This window comes from Vipera ursinii (genome assembly GCF_947247035.1).
Source record: "Vipera ursinii genome assembly, chromosome: 1".
In the NCBI taxonomy this organism is placed as follows: Eukaryota; Metazoa; Chordata; class Lepidosauria; order Squamata; family Viperidae; genus Vipera; species Vipera ursinii.
The window spans coordinates 216,719,165-216,735,806 of NC_139512.1; the positions used below are offsets into that span (position 1 = coordinate 216,719,165).

A 16,642-nucleotide genomic window follows, 5' to 3' on the forward strand; every position below is an offset into this window, starting at 1 on the left:
GATTTTAGTGGGTAAAATTACTAACCAATGCTGTTTTAATGAATATGGTTTTATTTTGTTTTGCTATTTGGCTTACAACCATTCATTTAATGACTATTCAGAGTTACAACGGCACTGAAAACCGTAACATGACCAATTTTCACACTTACGACTATTGCAGCATTCCCACAGGCACACATTCAGACTTTGGGTGTTTAGCAACTGGCATGTATTTACAATAGTTGCAGCACCCTGAGGTTCTGGGATTGCCATTTGCAACCTTCGTAGGGAGCTTCTGATAAGCAAAGTCAATGGGAGAAGCCAGATTCGCTTAACAACCTATGATTCACTTCACAGCTTCATATTCATTTAATTGTTGTTTGTTGTTAGTTGCGAAGTCGTGTCCGACCCATTGCAACCCCATGGACAATGTTCCTCCAGGCCTTCCTGTCCTCTACCATCTTCTGTAGTCCATTTAAGCTCACGCCTACTGCTTCAGTGACTCCATCCAGCCACCTCATTCTCTGTCGTCCCCTTTTTCTCTTGCCCTCAATCTTTCCCAGCATTAGGCTCTTCTCCAGTGACTCCTTCCTTCTCATTAGTTGGCCAAAGTATTTGAGTTTCAGCTTCAGGATCTGGCCTTCTAAAGAGCAGTCAGGGTCGATCTTCTCTAGGACTGACCGGTTTGCTCGCCTTGCAGAGGATGAAATTGACTGGTTCTATGAAGCCCTACAGCACCTTATTCATTTAATAATACTGTCAAAAAAAGGTTGCAAAATGGGGTACGACTCACTTAATTATCTTGCTTAACAAAATAAATCTTGGGGTCAGTTGTGGTCATAGGTTGAGGGCTACCCATATTTTTTAATTTAAGACCTGCTTTTTCTTATTTTTATAAAGGTAATACTTTGCACTGTACCTTTTAAAAGGATCTGTTTTCTTTGTGCATTGCACTGAAAATACAACCTGACACTGCAGATTAAATGGCCCATGCCATTTGTAATTACTAGTCTTAAATTTCTGTATTGTTAGTGGCTTAGTGTGTATTACCTTTTGTGAATATTTTAATAGCACAAATATTTCTCTTTAAACTTTTTCAGATGAAAAAATTGTACAAAAAATTCGTGATCTTCAAATGAAAGTGGAAGATTATGATGTTGTTAAAGTGATTGGAAGAGGTGCATTTGGTGAAGTACAGCTGGTAAGAACGTAATATCAACATAAAGCTATTGGATTTCCATTAATTTTCTTAAGAATAATGTTTTTCTTTATGACCACACTGTTTCACATTAATTTGGTGCAGGTTCCTTGGGGTAGTGGGTAATCTCAGAATAATTTAATTAAAGTTAGGAATACATAACGTAAATTAAAACATAGGCAAATATAAATAATGTGCATTGGAACAAAAGTGCATATTTAATTTATACTGATAAGTATGAACTAAGTAATGGATTACCAGTGAGTTAACAGAAAGCTTTGTGAAGATTACAGAATAGTGAATGGCCATTTTTAAAAAAAGAAAGAAAACATATTTCTAGATAATTAGAGAGGCAGATAAAAGAAAGTATGGCTTCATGCTGTGCACTGACATAGAATCCATTACAAAATTTAAGAATGGCCAACAGCCTTGCTATGTTAGATAAATTGTAGGATGATTAGGGAATTAGCGGTCTCTTGTCATGATGACTGCATATTATCTCCAGTAATGGAAGCATTGCTTTATTGAATCCAGTTATGAGAGAGTATTGGTGTGTTTGTGTGATTCTGTTTTGTTTTGCAGTTTCTGTTGGCATTTTGTTGACTACTATATGGAAAAACACTATTGGACAAGAGAAGACTGGTCAAATTCAGCAAGGCTCTTTTATATTTTTATATAGAAGATTGACAAATCATAGTGATATTATTAGACATAGCAGATTTTTGAGATATAAATACTACAGTTATTGCCAGGATTCTTCAGAATGAACCACATGCTTTAATCATGGGTGTCAGGACCCACCCCAAACCATGTCTTAGGAAGACAAAATTCTTGGAGTCAAATCTATTCCAAAAAGAATCTTTACTATGACATGCTTGGTTGTAGGAAATGAGACAGGACTTAATATTATTCCACAAACTAAACCCTTATATAGAGTTCCCGGTTTAACCCCCCTTAGCCCCATTTGGTCAGTCCCCCATTCTTTATCTCGTATCATCCCTCTCGTGGGAAGAAGGAACTTAGGACCTTTCATGTTTATTGCTCTCTTCCGTGACACAAGCCAGATGCTAGCCCTCCCTTTTGTTTTCCCAGTTCAAAAGGCTTCTCCTTTCCTTTGAAATGCCTAATACCGGTTCAATACACATCCATTCTCTTCTCTTCGGGAGATGGCAGAATCCATGGAATAATGTTTTAAACATACATTTATGAATATGATATAAATGGATTCTGACAATGGGTCTGAAAGATGCATATGTATTGAAGCTGTTTTGGGGCTTTAATTTAATTGGTCATAGAAAAGAGCCAAATTCTGACTATTAACATCTGAAGTGTTTCTGTTCTAAAGATGGTGCCAACACAGTTGTTGGTGTTTAGGAATGATAAATGTTATATATGTGCAATATAGACGGGTGTGAAACATTTCAGTGGTTCTATAATAAATGGCTTGAAGAATGGGATTTTTTTCTAGAATGTCTTTTTGTCTCTCATCTTTTCTCCGTCTTATGGGAGGGATGGAAGGAACTGGCACAAAAACATCTGTCCTCAACTTCTTGATGATGCTACCAACGCTGATTGTCCATCATGGACATTTATTTTGTTTTGTTTTGTTTTTAAAAGAAATAGGGTGTGTGTATATGGCTGACCATCCTGTAAAAGTGGAGTCCCTTTGGCTGATGATTTAATCATCCTTTCTTTCTAAGAGTTCTACCCTTCAGGTTTCTGGTCTCTTTAATTCTATTTCTTGAAAGCTGTTGACTTTCAGCATCCAGATAAGCTTAGAGAACCGTTCTTTGGTATTTGTTATTGATTCTCCATATCCAACTTTCTGTATTATTTAAAATCTGCTATTAAAAAACTTACTACTTTTTTAACAGGTTCGCCATAAAATAACGCAGAAAGCATACGCCATGAAGCTGCTAAGTAAATTTGAGATGCTCAAAAGGTCAGATTCAGCTTTCTTCTGGGAAGAGAGAGATATAATGGCCTTTGCCAACAGTCCATGGGTAGTTCAGGTATGAATATTTGTTGTGTACAAACTTCGGTGGTAATTTAAGGGAAGTGTAAATAAATGGGGAAAATATACTGCTCAAAAAAATAAAGGGAACACTTAAACAACACAATGTACTGTATTTAATAGTAGGATGTCTTATCTTGTGTTCCCTTTAATTTTTTTGAGCAGTATATAAATAAGTGAAATAGCAATTTTTATGTTTTGATACTTGATGTCTATGGAGATTCTCAGTCATCCAGGTCATAGTTGTCTCAAATATGCTTTTCCACGAGGCAACTGGACTTTCTTGTTTTTCTTTGAAGACGTTTCGCTTCTCACCCAAGAAGCTTTGTCAGCTCTGACTGGATGATGGGGAATAGAAAGATTTATACTACTGCAGACAGCATTTGATACCTTTAGAATTTGATATGAATAGGTAGTATGCTGTTTATGTAATTCCTTGATTTTAAAATGCATACATTGCTGTACACTAGACAATCCTTCCATTGCAGGTAGTCCTCAACTCACAACAGTTCATTTATAGTGACCGTTCAAAGTTACAGTGGCACTGAAAAAGTGACTTACGACTGTTTTTCACACTTAGGCCTGTTGCCGCATCTCCATGGTCACCTGATCAAAATCCAGATGTTTGGCAACTGACTCATATTTATTAGTTTCAGTGTCCTGGAGTCTTTTGTAACCTTCTGACAAGTAAAGTCAATTGGGAAGTGACATTTTTACTCAGGAAAGTAGAAAATAAGGCTTGGGACAAGCAGAAATTTTCACATTTTTGCTACATACAAGAATCTTGTATTACAACTTAATGCTGAAAGCTATAATTATAGTATGGATTCTTATCTACTGTGTTTTCCCCAAAATAAGACCTGGTCTTATACTTTTTTTGCCTCCAAAAGAGGCACCAGGTCTTATCTTTGACGGATGTATTACCTGCTTACCTTAGGATTGCTGCAGCCAGACCTCCCATGCCCTGACATCTGCCTTGTCTCGCCGACCCACTTCTTCTGCGGCTGCTCACCGCCGCTCGCACGCATTGCCCTGGGGCTCTTTTTCGCCATTAGAGGCCTTCAGGAAGGGCCTATGATAGTGAAATGAAGGCCAGGGGCCATTGCGCATATCAATCCGTAGCTCGTTTCTTGGCTGCAGAGGCCTTTCCGAAGGACTCTGATGGCCGGGGCATGGGAGGCCGGCTGCAACTGTCCTACAGTAAGTGGGTGTGAGACTTGCGGGGCAGCTCCCCCCCATCCTCACCCCAACTTGATTTTTACCCATGTGCCTCGCCCCACCTTGTGCAACCAGGTGCAATGGAGTGGGTGGGGTCTTAGGGCTTATTTTGGGGATAGGTCTTATATTGGGCGCATGTGTAAAAATCCTAGGGCTTATTTTTCAGGTAGGTCTTATTTTCGGAGAAATGCAATAACAACTCTCAAAATGGCTGTCAACTTTCCACCCTATGCAATGATAGATGTAGTTATTGCTTTACATAGAGGGAAGAAACTCGTTGATAATGCTATACTGAAATGTTTAATGGCACGTAAAACCTTTATTTCATTGAACTAAACTAAATTATTTTGGAACTCCTAAAATCTAATAACAGTGGGCATACCTTATTAAAACTGTTTTTTTAGAAGCTTAAAGGGGAAAAGCTTAACATTCAGCGTGTGTATTTGGCTGAATGCTTAACATGTTGGCAGTCTTTAGAATTGTTCTTTCTTTTGGAAACAGCTTTTTAGTGCCTTTCAAGATGACCGATACCTATACATGGTAATGGAATACATGCCAGGTGGTGATCTTGTCAACCTCATGAGCAATTATGATGTGCCTGAGAAGTGGGCCAAATTTTACACAGCTGAAGTGGTCCTTGCTCTCGATGCAATTCATTCCATGGGCTTGATACACAGAGATGTGAAACCTGATAATATGCTTTTGGATAAATACGGACATCTGAAGCTTGCAGATTTTGGTACTTGTATGAAAATGGATGACGTAAGTATCTGGGTCATTGTGTCTGTTTCAAAAACAGTGTGTACCATCCAAAGAACCTCATTGTAATAGGGCAGCATATGAATATTAGTGAAAGGATTTTAATTATGTCATGGTTAATATTGAACATAGCGTAACGGTTGAGATACTTACTATGAAGATTTGTGACTCAGTGCTTACTATTGTCATGAATTAACTTGGGTTTCTTGAACCAAGCAACTGTTTCTCAGCTGTTGCCTTAAACTTCTCTATATTAAAATTATACTTTGCTGTTTCTTGAGTATGTCTCTAACACAATATGTATTTTGGGGGTTGGTTTAAGGTACTTGCTCAGTATTCCATTTGTTTGTTTGTTTGTTTGTTTTGTAAAATTGAGATTGAACTGCTGGTTTGGAATAGCATTCTGTACTGTAAATCGATTCAGTCTCACACCTGTTCTCGAGAGATTGGGAAATTTGAAGTGTATTATAATGTAATCATCTATTTTGAAAACTAAAAGAGAAGTAGATGGACAGATGTATAAAGTTGATGAGCTAGGTCATAGTTCTGTGGTTCACGTTTATAAAACCAGAGAGCCAGTTTGGTCTAGTGATGAAGAAGCCAGGAGATGGAGAGTTATAGTTTTTGCCTTAGGCATGAAAAACTAGCTGGATGAATTTGGGCCAGTCACTCACTCTCAGGCCAATCCGCCTTCCAGATTTGTTTTTGTGGGGAGAATAGGAAGAGAAAGAAGTATTAGGCGTGTTTCCTGCCTTAAGTTATTTATAAGAACAATAAAGGCAGGATTACAAAATGTAAAAAAGTAAAAGTAATAGACATGTAACCCTAATCTGTCTAAGGAAGGCAGATGTTGCTGTGCTCTAGTGTACCATGCTGTAAAGTTCTAACTTTGTTATGCTGTCAGTATTGATTGTAAGGAAAGGTTTATCAAATACTCTGCTCTCTTTATTACTAGTTTTCAGAATACCCTAAAGGATAATGACATTGAGAAGAGGCAGTATTTGTGTGATGATCCAGTGATCGCACATAGCACTACTTCTGACTTAGGTTTCTTTCAGAATTGTTTGATCTGTAGCTGTTTTTCAGGCTTTCCTTATTTTTCAGAAGGAACCTGTCAAATGTAAGGAGTTCTACAGTATAGTGAGATGGAAGCAGGAGGAGGGGGAGAATGCACAAAAAAATTATATGTAGCTCTTGAAACCATGGTTTATGCTCCTGACTGAACAAGTTTTCTGCCCACACATTGAAATGGTTTGGAATGATTAACCCTAGTGATTAAAAAATTATATTCAGAGCCAGTGTGGTATAGTAGTTAACATCTTAGTCTAGATGTATTAGTTAGACACAGGGATGTCAAACTGCCGGCCTGCGGGCCAGACGCGTCACCAGGAAACCACGCCCACCCCATTGCCGGCAGTGGGGGGAAAGCTCCGATACGTCGTGCGACGTCACGTGATGTCACGAGTTTAACATGCCTGTGTTAGAGTGATGCAGATTGCAATGTCTACTCACCTATAAATTTAGGGGATAACTGAAGGCAGTCATTTCTCTCCCATACAAACGTACCTCAGAGTGTAGTGAGGATGAATTATTTGGCAGCTGGTAGAATAGAAATGGTGGTTTGTGTCCGCCACTCCATATATGTGGAAAAATATATTCACATTGTTAGCAATTTAAATTTACACAAATATATGAGCTGTCACCGGTGTGACTACTGCCTGTCGATGGCCTTCAGGTTAGGCCAGGGGTGTCAAACTCAATTTCATTGAGGGCCGCATCAGCATTGCGGTTGCCCTCAGGGGGCTGGGTGGGTGTGGCTTGGGTGGGTGTGGCCCACTGGATGGGGTTGGCTAGAGTGCGTATGGCCTACTGGGTGGGCGTGGCCAGCTCTACATCGTTCGCATCAAGGGTGCCTATGGGGGCCTGGGCAGGAGTGGGACAGATCTGGGGGTCTCTGGTAGAAGGAGGGTCTCTGGGCCAGGGCCAAGGCAGTGGGGGCCGTTCCCTCACTGTTTCCAGGATGAAACCACTTCGCGGGCCGGATCCGGCCCCCGGGCCTTGTGTTTGACATGTCTGGGTTAGGCTGACACCGGAAATAAAGATTTGTCCCATGTTTGGGGCCTAGCAAGGTAATCTAAAAATAGTTAACAAGCGTTTGACATATATTCATATTACGTATATATTTCTATTCATGGAAAAAACCAGAGATGGATAGTTTGCCAGCATTTGAGCGAGTTGTAGAGTCTCTGCCTTCTAAATTGTTTGTGGCAGCAGCAGTCTCTTCTTTGTTTTTTCCATTCCGCCCCATCTTTCCTTCTTGCCCACTTTCCTTAGTTGTATTAATACAATTGGCCAGGCAGTGAGACTTTTAAATGTATTCCTACAAGAACACAAATCAGGGTGAGTTTAGAGAAGCTGCTAGGATGATAAAGCTAAGATGACATTCAGTATGGAGCTGAAGTGGAAATTCTCTTTTTTTTATATTCTGTTCAATTTTATTAGTTCCACATTTAGGAGCATTTAACATGAGAGCCTCACCAGTTAATTTAGGACTACCATATTTGGACTGCAAAATGTAGGAAGAGCACTAGCTGTCACAAAAAGATACAAACCACTTTAGTGGTCACTAAATTTTTTGTAGCACTAATTAATTAGAATGGTATTTTGATTGAATCATTATGAATATGTTTTTAAAAATATTTATTTACCCTCCAATACTAAGTCATAGAATTTAAAAAATCTAGCATTCTATTTATTTGAGAATTCCTATGAAGTTAAAACTGCATACAAGGGTCCAAATGGTTCTTACAAGCTAAAGCTACAAATAGAATTTTTGCTATGGCCTTCAAAACACCTGAGTATTGGTTATTTAGTAAGAATATCTTAACCTCATCAGGTGGAGTTTATCAAACTAAAGAGTGGGTGCATTAACTCTAAATCAATAGTTTGTACTGTGGGCACTTTAAAAGGATTGATACACACATCATTTCCCATGCTTATGCCCAGTTGTATTTTACAGGCAGCAATAACTTGGGGTCCTCAGCCCCTGGTCTGTGGACTGGTACTGGGCCATGGCATGCCAGCAACCAGCATGCGCAAACAGGCGAAGCCCCATCTGTGCAGGATGGAGGCAGCAGGGGAAACCACGCCTCCTCCGGTCCGTGGAAAGTCTTTTCTCCACGGAACCGGTCCTTGGTGCCCAAAAGGTTGGGGGCCACTGACTTAAGGGGAAACAGTTATTGCTGCTCATGATGATTAAAACAACAATAACACATTTCTCATAGAGCAAACTCTCACCTGTAAGTAAGAGAAAATATTTTTTGTTACTATGCCAGAATCCCAAATTTATCAGCTCATTGAGCCCTTATGTGAAAATAATGTAATGGGTATTTTAACAACTAGCACTAAAATAATAACAGAGATCGTTCAAAGCTTTCTAATAGCTGATTAGAAAATTTTATTTTATTTTTTATTTTAATTCCATTTATATCCCGCCCTTCTCCGAAGACTCAGGGCGGCTTACAAGCTTAGCAGTAGCCTTCATTCTATGTATATGCCTGCTTATTAGGGCTTTCACACACACCCCAAGCGGCATTATTACAAAGTCAGCTTAATTGCCCCCAACAATCTGGGTCCTCATTTTACCTACCTCGGAAGGATGGAAGGCTGAGTCAACCTTGAGCCTGGTGGGACTCGAACCTGCACTAATTGCAGGCAGCTGGTGTTACTTAAGGAGGCATTAGCCCACTGCTCCACCAACGCTCTTTGTAAGGAAGTTGTTCCCTTGTCTCCAGCGCTCTTAAATTCATCTAAAATAGGCAGTTGCCATAGGATGAGCAGCTGTCTGAAGTACTTGTGGGCGATTTCAGGTCCTTTCCTTACTCAGAGAGGAATTATCGAAGAGCTGGTCTGTTTGCTAGCTCTTCATTCCCCTGTGGTTATCTGCTCTGCTTTTCAGAATTCTCTTCAATCCGTGATTTCTTCCTGTGGAATGGATATGATCTTTTTATCAAGGTTCTTACATGTATGTGTGGAAGAACAACAGGTTGAGAAAGGGTATTGAAAAATATACATAGACAAATGCTTGTTGATTAATAAAAGCAGTATCTATCATGTATTTCCTACTCAGAAGCATCCCCTAGTGGCTTTTCGGTTTATTTTAAAATGAACCAAATAGGTCTTTTTGGAATTAAAAAAAATTCTTATTATGGTAGAGTAGAAGATGTAAGTTTTGATTTGTAGTTATCATTGTTCTATTGCAATCGGGGAACTTTATACAATGGATGGATTTTTCTTTCCCTTTTTGCTTTTATAAATTATTAAAATATTTAATCATGCCATTTGGGGGGGGGGAGGAAATTGAACAGTCATAAACTTGGAAAGGCTTGACAGATCTAAAAATATGAACACCTCCCCCTTCAAATCAGCAGAAATCCCATCCTTTGGGTTTTGTGTATATCTAGGTTGCCAGAAATATGTCTATCAACTGTGAAAACATTTCCTGTCCTAGGAGAGAATGCATTAAATTTTAATATCCCGTAGTTCTCTGTGTATAATGTTCAGCTGGGTGAAATTGTGCTTTGTAGGGCAGCCCTGTGGAATAAAACATTTCACACAGTAAAATTTTATAAAACATGATATAAAATGTCACATTGGAAAATATCATAAAACATTTTCTGTGGTCAACTCCTGATGTTTGACTGCACTATACATTTCAACATGGACTACTTTCAAGGCAAATGCACCTCTGAATATTTCCATGAATTTTTTGAAGTACTTTTCATGTACATTCAAAATCTCTGCCATTGTTGAAGGCATTGAGGAATCTGGGAAGGAAAGATCTCTGAAACAATGACCCAGTGAGTAATAGGTTGTTTAATCTCCAATAAACGCTTCAGACATTTTATATATTTAATAGTTCTTTATCACCAACCTTGTTAAAAGGAAGTTATGATTCCACAGATCAGAGAGCAGTATGCATCCATTAAAATTTAGGAGGAAAAATTATTTTTATACTGATTTTGAAATGAACTAAGTACACGACATAAAAACTTCATGACTAGTACAGTTACTGGTTTATTAAAAAAAATACTGCTAAAGCAGGTTGAAAATAATAGACAAGGATACTTGTACAATGGACATTTAATTGGTCAGTCCTAATTTGAGAAGATCCTCTTTCTGCAAGCTTATTTTAAACTTTTAAACTAAATTTTGGTTAATGTATTGATAGAAATGTAAGCAGTCCCTCTGCCTCTAACAGAATACATTATATCATTTCCTTTGGCTCTGTTATGTAGGCTGTTCCATGATACAGTTCTTTATTTTCTAGATGAAAAGTAAAACATACAGAATTGACACTTGTTTAGACTTGGACTTCATTCTTCCATGGAAAAGCTAGCAGTTTGTGTGTGTGTGTGTGTGTGTGTGTGTGTGTGTGTGTGTGTGTAAATGAGTAAACTTGTTTCATTTAAAAGGTACAACTTCTTGTCACCTGAGCCTTTCTTTGTCTGACCCATACAATTCTTTTGTTGTATCCGTTTTATGGCCAACTGTTAAAGCTTCATATTTTCCTAAAATACTTTTTGCAGAGCCCTAACTACATACATGGTTGCTATGATAAAGTTTTGATTATAATCATAATAATAATTCTTTCTAGGTTTTTCACTAGACTCTTCTAAACAGTGTGGTAAAATGATGCAGAATCTTACTTCTCCCAGATAAGCCTCCCTCTAACTAATTTAATAATGGCTGGTAAGGTGATGCTAATGTGTGCAAATACAGGTAGTCCTTGACTTACGGCCACAATTGAGGCTGGAATTTTGATTGTAAGTTGTTACAGTCATTACATGAGGCACCTACACGACTGCTTTACTCAACAACAGCAATTCAAGCTCTTCCCATTGCACGCATGCCTCAGGGATTGGGAGAGTCCCTGACAGGTCCGGTGCCCACTGGCACATGGAAACCTACAGTGGGCCGGGGTATGTCAGCGAACTAACCCCACCAACACTTGGATCCTCTCTCTCCACCCCACCACGCATGGATCCATTTACCTTTTCATTGACTCGCTCCATCCTGCGTGCAGGCCGAATTCTGCGATGGTTCAGGAAGCTCCTTCTCTTAAATCTCTTGTGTGATTCGGAGGAGTCTTCCGAATCATCATGAAAACGATGATATTTGCCAGCATCTTCTGCTCCGGAGAGAAAAATGCAAGGGAAACTTGACATTCTGAAAGGTTCTCCACGTGAGTTTTTCAGTGTTGAGGCTCAGAGCCTTTATAGCCTTTTCATCTCCAGAGAGGAGAACGAAACTAATGAAAGAGGTGGATCCCGGAGGAGAAAATGCCACAGATTCTGAACATACGAAGAACGGCCGCAGGACTTGGGTTTGGCTAGTCTAAAGAAAAGAAGAAATAGGGGAGGCATGATAGCAGTGTTCCAGTATTTGAGGGGCTGCCACAAAAGAAGAGGGGGTCATGTTATTCTCCAAAGCACCAGAGGGCAGGACAAGAAACAATGGTTGGAAACTGACCAAATAGGGAAACAACCTGGAATTAAGGGGAAACTTCTTGATAGTGAGGACAATTAATCAGTGGAACAGTTTACCCCCAGAAATCGTGGGTGCTCCATCACTGGAGATTTTTAAGAAGAGGCTAGACCAGGGGTGTCAAACTCAATTTCATTGAGGGCCACATCAGCATTGCGGTTGCCCTCAGGGGGGCGGGTGGGTGTGGCCTAGGTGGGCGTGGCCTACTGGGTGGGCATGGCTAAAGTGCATATGGCCTACTGGGTGGGCATGGCCAGCTCTACATCGTTCGTATCAAGGGTGCCTATGGGGGCCTGGGCAGGAGTGGGACAGATCTGAGGGTCTCTGGCAGGAGGAGGGTCTCTGGGCCAGGGCCAAGGCAGTGGGGGCCGTTCCCTCACTGTTTCCAGGATGGCTTCGCAGGCCACATGAAACCACTTCGTGGGCCGGATCTGGCCCCCGGGCCTTGTGTTTGAAATGTCTGGGCTAGACACTTGTCTGAGACAGTATAGGTCTTCCTGCTTGAGCAGGGAGCTGGACTAGAAGACCTCCAAGGTCTATTCTATTCTATTCTATTCTATTCTATTCTATTCTATTCTATTCTATTCTATTCTATTCTATTCTATTCTATTCTATTCTATTCTATTCTATTCTATTCTATTCTGTCCCCTGCGGCACTGAGGCTCAGAGCCTTTCAGAATCCATCTCCGTTGTTAGCGTACTTCTGCTTTCTGGAGGAGAAAATACCAGAGGCTCTTGAATCTTAGCTTTCTGAAATAATGAGACGCAGAGCCTTTAGCTGCATTTTCTCCTTTGGAGAGGAGGAGGAGGAGGATGCTATTGAAAGAAGTGTGTGTGGGGGGGAGGGCAGCTAACATTTTGTGATGCCCAGACCTGCTTTACAAATCTGTGGACTCCATTTGAGTCTCTCTCTCTGTGCCTTAGAACATCTCCAGATTCTGCTGTTGAAATATAGAAGCAAGTTTCAGTGCCCAGTTATATGGTTGTAAAATTAGTGTGCTTAACCACACAAGGAATTTGTCACACTTTAACCCTTACAGGTGAAAAAACTAACTAATAATTGACATGCCTGACTCCCAGTGAAATTATATAGCTATAACATGCTTTTGGAGCTCTTGAAGTCTTTTTAAAATGAAAATGTATCCCCAGTCGGGGGGGGGGGGGGAAGAAACGTTATTGTTGTTTTAAGAATTTTGGTTAGAAAATATTTTATGTATTATAAATACAGCATAGCTTCTTAAATAAGGTTTATAGTTAAGTATACTAAAATTAATCATATTTTAAAGTGGCTTTTAATTAGTATCAGACACAAAAGAATCTTATGTCTAACCTTTCTGGATATGAAGAAAGGGAGGGTAACATTTAACCTTCAGGCTTCTGTCTGCATGAAGTCATTGTAAAGAGCTTAAATTGTTTGAATAACTTCCTCCAGTAATGTTAAGGCAGTCAGAATTTCCAATCTGTTAATTATGATTTATTTACAGTGGTGCTTAGAAGTTTGTGAACCTTTTTGAATTTTCAATATTTCTGCATAAATGTAGATTAAAATGTGGTCTGTTCTCCACACAGATCCTAAAACTAGATACAGGTAGTCCATGTAATGGCCACAACGGAGGGAGCCCAAGATTTCCATTGTTAAGCAAGACTGTTCTTAAGTGAGTCTTGCCCCATTTTACAGCCTTTCTTGCCACAGTTGTTAAGTGAATCACTGCAGTTGTTAAGTTAGTAACACGATTGTTAGTAACATGATTGTTAAGAGCCTTGGTGGAGCAGTGGGCTAATGCCTCCTTAAGTAACACCAGCTGCCTGCAATTAGTGCAGGTTCGCATCCCACCAGGCTCAAGGTTGACTCAGCCTTCCATCCTTCCGAGGTAGGTAAAATGAGGGCCCAGATTGTTGGGGGCAATTAAGCTGACTTTGTAATAATGCCGCTGGGGGGGGGAGGCGAAAGCCCTAATAAGCAGGCATATACATAGAATGAAGGCTATTGCTAAGCACATTGGTTTGTGCTTAAAATTGTAAGCTGCCCTGAGTCTTCGGAGAAGGGCGGGATATAAATGGGATTTAAAAAAAAAATCTGGCTTCCCCATTGACTTTGCTTGTTAGAAAGTCACCAAAGGTGCAACTGTCGTAAATATGAACCAGTTGCCAAGCATCTGAAGTTTTGATCACATGATTGTGGGGATGCTGCAATGGTTGTAAGTGCGAAAAATGGTCATTAGTCACTATTTTAGTGCCATTGTAACTTAGGTCACTGAACGAAGTAAGTCAAAAGACTACCTATAAATAGAACCCAATTAAACAAATAAGGAAAAATGTGACCATTAATTTATTGAGGAAAGTGATGCAAAGATTTGTGAAGCAATGGATGGAAACTAATCAAGGAAAGAAGCAACTGAACACTAAGAACAAATTTCCTGAGAGTTAGAACAATTAACCAGTGGAACAACCTGCCTCCAGAAGCTGTGGATGCTCCAACACTGTAAGTTTTTAAGAAGATACTGGACAACCATTTGTCTGAAATGGTACAGGGTTTCCTGCCTGAGCAGGAGGTTGGACACTAGAAGACCTCCAAGGTTCCTTCCAACTTGTTTATCCTATCCTATCCTATCCTATCCTATCCTATCCTATCCTATCCTATCCTATCCTATCCTCAAGGGTTATCACATAATTTGAAGGGGAAATAATAAAAAATATAAACCAAGAAATTCATAGTGTTCCACCATCAGTACAGGTATTCCTTGAGTTATGATCAACCTGAAAAGAGGGAGTTTTGTCCTATATTCAAAAACCAATAGTCATGCCACCTCTCCAGTTACATAACCGAACTTCAGATATTGGCAACATGGCCACATTTACATAAAACTGCACCCATAGCAAAACTTCGTTGGCTTAACGACTGCCACAAAAAAGGTCACAACATTGGGTGGGTCACATAATCAACCCGTTTATTACTGTTATGACATACGACCATAGTGGTCAGTCTCCATTGTGGTTGTATATCAAGGACTACCACAAACGGATGCACCCAGACTATTAGAGATCCAGGCTTAATGATAGAGCCAAGGTTTTTAAGGCCTTGCTTAAGCCAATAGGATTGGAACAATTCTGATCTCAAAGAGGGATTGTGTTCCAAAGGGTGGGAGCCATGGCAGAAAAGGCCCTCTTCTAGGTACGGTTAGATGGCACTCTTTCACAGATGGGACCCAGAGCATGCCTCTCCTGCTGTTGTATATACCTGAGGAGAGATGGCCCTTTAAGTAATCTGACCCCAGGCCTTGAAGAATTGTAAAAGTAAGCAATCGCTCCTTTAATTGTACCCAGAAGCATAATGGTAATAATGCAGTTCATAAAGCAGAGGTATGACGTGCTAAATGGCCAGCAGCCGTAACTGCCCATGCCACCACATTTTGCACCATCTGAAGCTTCCAAATATTCTTCAAGGACAGCTGCAGACAGAGGTTGATTTGGACAGTTCTGAGTTATGCATTAATGTGGTTTTTAATTGTTCTAGTGTGGAAGCAACGAACAAATCTGATTTTATGTAATTCTTGTGTCTTAATAACGTCCAAAGCAACAGTTGCACATGACTTGTAATGATCAGTCTTTAATATATATATTTCTTTCAGGGTGGATCACTACTAATAACTGGTTACTTTTTTTAGTGTTAAATATCACAGATAACGAGCAGGCAAATAGATAAAAGAATTGGACCTGGAACTTCTGCATCACAGCTTTTATTGCACTATAGCTTACTATTAGTAGTACAATTTAGTAGATACGCTATCAGAAAAATATGCTTGCTTTATACATTTATATGGGCTATATTTCGTAACTGGAATGTTTTCAGTCCCCGAGTTACTCTAAATTGAGGTGTGACTATATATTGTTTTCTGTTGTTTAGGAGCAGCTCCAAAAACTCTCTTGAAATTTACTGCAAACCAGTTGATTCTGTGAGCCATTAACTGGACATAGCATACATTCTCAGCTTTTGTTTACTTTGTCTGACTTTGTTTAACTTTAAGCTTAACTCCTTCACTTCATTGAACAAGACTTCTTTATACTGAGGCCTTAAGCTTCATGAAAAAGAAGCACAAGGCATATTGGTAGTTTGGAAAAAATAGTATGATTAAAGTGGGGGGGGAACCGTTGTGCTTACCGTTAACTATCATATCTAACTGTTTAATTGTCATTGTTTATGTGGTTGAATAGACTGGCATGGTGCGTTGTGATACAGCTGTTGGAACACCAGATTATATATCACCTGAAGTATTAAAATCACAAGGTGGTGATGGATGCTATGGACGGGAATGTGATTGGTGGTCTGTCGGAGTTTTTCTGTTTGAAATGCTTGTTGGTAAGTAGTGTTTCTTCCCCCACCCCTTGCTTCTATATAGATGTTTGTCTTGATAGTACTTAATATGCTCTGGTGATGTAATTGCTGCAAATATATAATATAGACTTGCTCTGTTTGTGAAGGTGTGAGGGTGTGTGCACGCGCACATGTTTGTATGTATGCTCACATGCTCTTGCTGCTAATGATACTGGTCCCAAAATGAATCTGATTTTTAATAGTGCTTTTTAGATTGTTATAAAATGACCTTCCCTAAATATCACGGGAAATTGGGGCTTCTACTTGGCATGACCACATTCTGAATTTACAACTTTAACTATTTCTTAGTTAAGGAAAAGCAGTTTTATTTTTTGGACTCTACAACCCAAATCCAAAAGGAAAGAAAACAAAAATAGGCTTCTCACCAGTTTAAAAGGTCTTTCTGATTATATATAAGTTTTATAATGACGAGTTTATGCCTATAAAATCCTTGTTAAAATAATTGAAAGGAGAAATTAGAGCTTTTTAAGTCAGACATTTGATGTTTTAGATTAAAAAAATGGAGCCGAAAAGGCTGATGAAATAATTACTCAGC

At 39.5% G+C, this 16,642-nt stretch overlaps 1 protein-coding gene across 2 annotated transcripts in view; it reads left to right on the plus strand.

Annotated features, from left to right (window-relative positions):
- ROCK2 (Rho associated coiled-coil containing protein kinase 2) overlaps positions 1-16,642 on the plus strand; it is a 114,182-nt gene that overhangs the window by 48,782 nt on the left and 48,758 nt on the right. For both annotated transcript variants that reach the window (XM_083377894.1, XM_083377895.1), the window contains exons 3-6: positions 1,080-1,180; positions 3,052-3,189; positions 4,911-5,171; positions 15,927-16,071. In XM_083377894.1, coding sequence (XP_083234020.1) covers positions 1,080-1,180; positions 3,052-3,189; positions 4,911-5,171; positions 15,927-16,071 — 645 coding nt within the window. The remainder of the gene's footprint in view (positions 1-1,079; positions 1,181-3,051; positions 3,190-4,910; positions 5,172-15,926; positions 16,072-16,642) is intronic.